The sequence below is a fragment of the Glandiceps talaboti genome, chromosome 13, assembly GCF_964340395.1.
Source record: "Glandiceps talaboti chromosome 13, keGlaTala1.1, whole genome shotgun sequence".
In the NCBI taxonomy this organism is placed as follows: Eukaryota; Metazoa; Hemichordata; class Enteropneusta; family Spengelidae; genus Glandiceps; species Glandiceps talaboti.
Genome location: NC_135561.1, coordinates 10,376,689 through 10,380,522, shown reverse-complemented (window position 1 = coordinate 10,380,522; position 3,834 = coordinate 10,376,689). Strand labels below are relative to the sequence as shown.

The following is a 3,834-nucleotide window of genomic DNA, read 5'->3' as shown; positions in this document are numbered from 1 at the left end:
CGACAATACTCCGAACGAGATTACTTTACTAAGGATGTGGATTTCACATGCATAAGGAGATGTCTCTAATTAGCTCTAACCTATACAGGGAGGTACTTAGTGAGACACCTTCCATCTTGTTTTGGGAGAAAGACAATTATCACCTCGATTGCTGTTGATTGGAAGGAAACAACTTGTAAAAAATACAGTGTAGGAGGCCATTTAGAGGCATAAAATATCAAACCATAGACATAATTTAAAGTCTTACAATACTTGAATATGGTAATAAAATACCTGAATTAAAACAATTATGCTACACATTACATGGAAGTGTATTTTGTTCTGGCAAAGCTGAAAGATATTTTGCGGATGTGTACTTGGTAAATGAAGTTTAATTTGGTTCCAAAGTATCCCAAAGCAAAACATTTCAAAGATTTCAGACTTCTGATGGCCCAATGACTGTTCAGCCCACTCCAATGGTCGTAAACTTTTGCTCAATTCGTTTTAGTGCACATTGGATAAGCAACAGCTTATCTCAATTCATGCTTGTATGCATCATTACAGCCAACTAACCATTGTATAAGATATAATTCGGAATAGGCTCAAATGTGTATTGTTAATTTTGAAAAAAACAAACGCATGAGGATATATTGCCCATCACCTGAAAATATATGGGTAGGTTTAACAGCTTTTTCATTTTTGTTCTGGCCTAATGTCGTATCTTTCAAAGTAGTTGCCGAAAAAATGTCACATTCAAAGTAAACCAGATTTAAACTGAATGCCTCCCGTAAGGGAATAACTAATTATGCAAATAACTCATTAAACTAAAAAAACTATGGTAACAGGCTTTGTTTTTTGGACAAGCATGCTTTCTTAGGTTAATGTATGTAAGAGTGTATGATACTACTTAATGCAGTCATAAGATATAGCCTAATTACCGAAAATCATTAATTATGCAAATTATTCATTAACACTGTAAGGTACATCAACTAACTTTATAGGACATACACAATTTGTTATGGTTAATGTATGTACTGAATTGTATTGAAATTGAAGCATGCAGTCGTAAGATATAGCCTAATTACCAAGAATCATTAATTATGCAAATTATTCATTAACACTAAAGGTACACCAACAAGCCTTACAGGACATATGCGATTGTTATGGTTAACGTGTGTACTGAATTACATTGGAATTGAAGTATGTATTCTTAAGATATAGCCTAATTACCGAAAATCATTAATTATGCAAATTTTTCATTAACACTGTACGGTGCATCAACAAACTTGACAGGACATATGTGTTTTCTTATGGTTAATGTATGTACTAAATTATGTTGAATTTGAAGTATGTATTCTTAAGATATAGCCTAATTACCAAAAATAATTAATTATGCAAATTATTCATTAACGCTCTAAGATACATCAACGAATTTTATAGGAATAATGTATGTTGTTATGTTTAACGAATAAACTAAATCATATTGAAATTGAAGTATGCAGTCTTAAGATATTGCGTAATTAGTTGATTTCATTAATATGCAAATTTCTCTAATTAAACATTAACAGATCTGGCTCAAAACCTAATCAGGTCTAGCTATTACCCTAAAGATTATATATCCCAAATTTCATTACAATTGAGCCAGCCGAATTTTAGAAAATGATGACACAGACACACAGACAGACAGACATACAGACAGACAGACAGACAGACAGACAGACATTCCCCTTTTAATACCTCCCGTACCCTTAAAAAATTACAAAACATATGTGACAGATTTTTATCTCAGAAAAAAACATCACAATCCAAGGTCATGGGGAATTTCATATCCAAATAATTTGAAGTCCCATTCATATATCTTGTAAAGTTTCTGAATTTCAGTTTTTGTTAACCGATTATAATATTGTTTGATGACGTCATCAGAAGAACTGTTGGTGGCATGCGGCGCATAATACGGGAAACTCAGTACGCCATCAGCGTTGATTAGTTTCATGACGTAATCAGTGTCTTTGGCAAATGTTTCATACTTGCCAATGACGTCATACTCAAGAAAACAGAGATGACATGCAATATGCATCGGAAGCCAGTGGATGTCGTACGTAGACGGATCCGTTTTGAGCAGATACCGGACAAACTCTTCAAATTTTATTGTAAGGCTTGAGTCTCTCCTTCCCGTCGCTTTCTTTACTATAGGTGAATACTTTCGCAAACGTGACATATCCGGTATGTCTTCAAACTTATCCCTAAAAGCTGATAAAAGGCGGGAAAATGGATGTCTGACGAACAAAAATGTTGTGTATTCACCGTGCAAACGTTCCTGCTGATCATAGTATGAGTACTCATCGAGTGTTCTGTAATGGTACTTAATATAAACTTCTCCTCCCTTTTCCAAATCAGAGATGCTTTTTATTGCACCTCGTAAAACAAGCATCACCGTCCTCCAAGCTGTATTTCCAATCTTAGCGATGGGACAATACATAAACTTATATTTATCGTCAACGAAGAGTTGTCTGAAGAGGGCGCTGTCAGTTGGCTTCGTTCGTTTGTAGGTCTGACATTGATCGTGAACTAGACGCCCTCTCTCTTCGTAAATGTGGGTTAAATTTAGGACGCCATCACACTCAATGCAGCTTGGTGTTGTTTGCACCTAGTTCAAAGGAAGGTAAGTATGAATCAGAGCCAAAAACACTTCACACGGGATATGAATATCAAGTAACAGTCTACTCCATAGGTAAAACACTTCACACGGGATATGAATATCAAGTAACAGTCTACTTCATAGGTAAAACACTTCACACGGGATATGAATATCAAGTAACAGTCTACTTCATAGGTAAAACACTTCACACGGGATATGAATGTCAAGTAACAGTCTACTTCATAGGTAAAACACTTCACACGGGATATGAATATCAAGTAACAGTCTACTTCATAGGTAAAACACTTCACACGGGATATGAATATCAAGTAACAGTCTACTTCATAGGTAAAACACTTCACACGGGATATGAATATCAAGTAACAGTCTACTTCATAGGTTTACCAATATTTTTAGTTAGTTGTGACAGTATTCTACTTTTTAATAATTCAGTACACAAACTAATATCAAATCGTGTGTATATTCATCACCAAACTCTGTACTGTTAAGAGTAAAATCTCACATTTTAAGACAATTGATCGAATTTTGACCACAACTGCCCTGGCCTTGGGTCTCACGCAAAGTACAAGAGGAAAAATGGGAATTCAAAAATTAATTTTACCGTCAAGTTATTCTGGATATCCGAGTGTGAACCGACACTTGTAGTGTTGTTTTCGGAAAACATAGATATTTTGTTGTTCCAAGTTTTGGTGTGTCGATATGTTGGCATAATACGTTGTGACTGTAGAGGAGAAGCTGTATATGTGAAGAATGAGCAAGGAAATGTTAAAAATACCGCCAATGGCGCTGTAGCACAACTGTACAGTGTTTAACTAGTCCATGCTAACAATAGGTGTTCATTTGCTGAATGACTATCCAGTTGCGCATGCCTCTCCAACCATGTTACTATCTTTGTGATATACGCGATCATTTGGCTGTTGCTATGGGCGTGCTCTTCTGGCTAGGCACATTTGCATACATTTTTTGAATGTTTATTCATTTGTCTTTCAATTCCTGTTGTTATCTCTGCAATATATGTGACCATTTGGTTGTTGCTATGCACGTGGTCTTGTTGCTAGGAAAAGTTACATACATCTTTTGAATGTTTGTTCATTTGTCTATTAATCCCTTTTGTTATCTTTGTGAAATACACAACAATTTGGCTGTTGCTATGGGCGTGGTCTTGTTACTAGGGATATTTGCATACATTTTTGAAT

At 35.3% G+C, this 3,834-nt stretch overlaps 1 protein-coding gene across 1 annotated transcript; it reads right to left on the bottom strand.

The window, feature by feature from the left end:
- Positions 1–1,741: 1,741 nt before the first annotated feature.
- On the bottom strand, positions 1,742–3,369 carry LOC144445092 (carbohydrate sulfotransferase 11-like). Its single transcript, XM_078134643.1, has 2 exons — positions 3,240–3,369; positions 1,742–2,626 (listed from the first exon to the last, which is right to left on the bottom strand). The coding sequence occupies exons 1-2, from the start codon at positions 3,345–3,347 to the stop codon at positions 1,778–1,780; spliced, it is 957 nt and encodes a 318-aa protein (XP_077990769.1). The 5' UTR covers positions 3,348–3,369; the 3' UTR covers positions 1,742–1,777.
- Between the last annotated feature and the right edge of the window lie 465 nt (positions 3,370–3,834).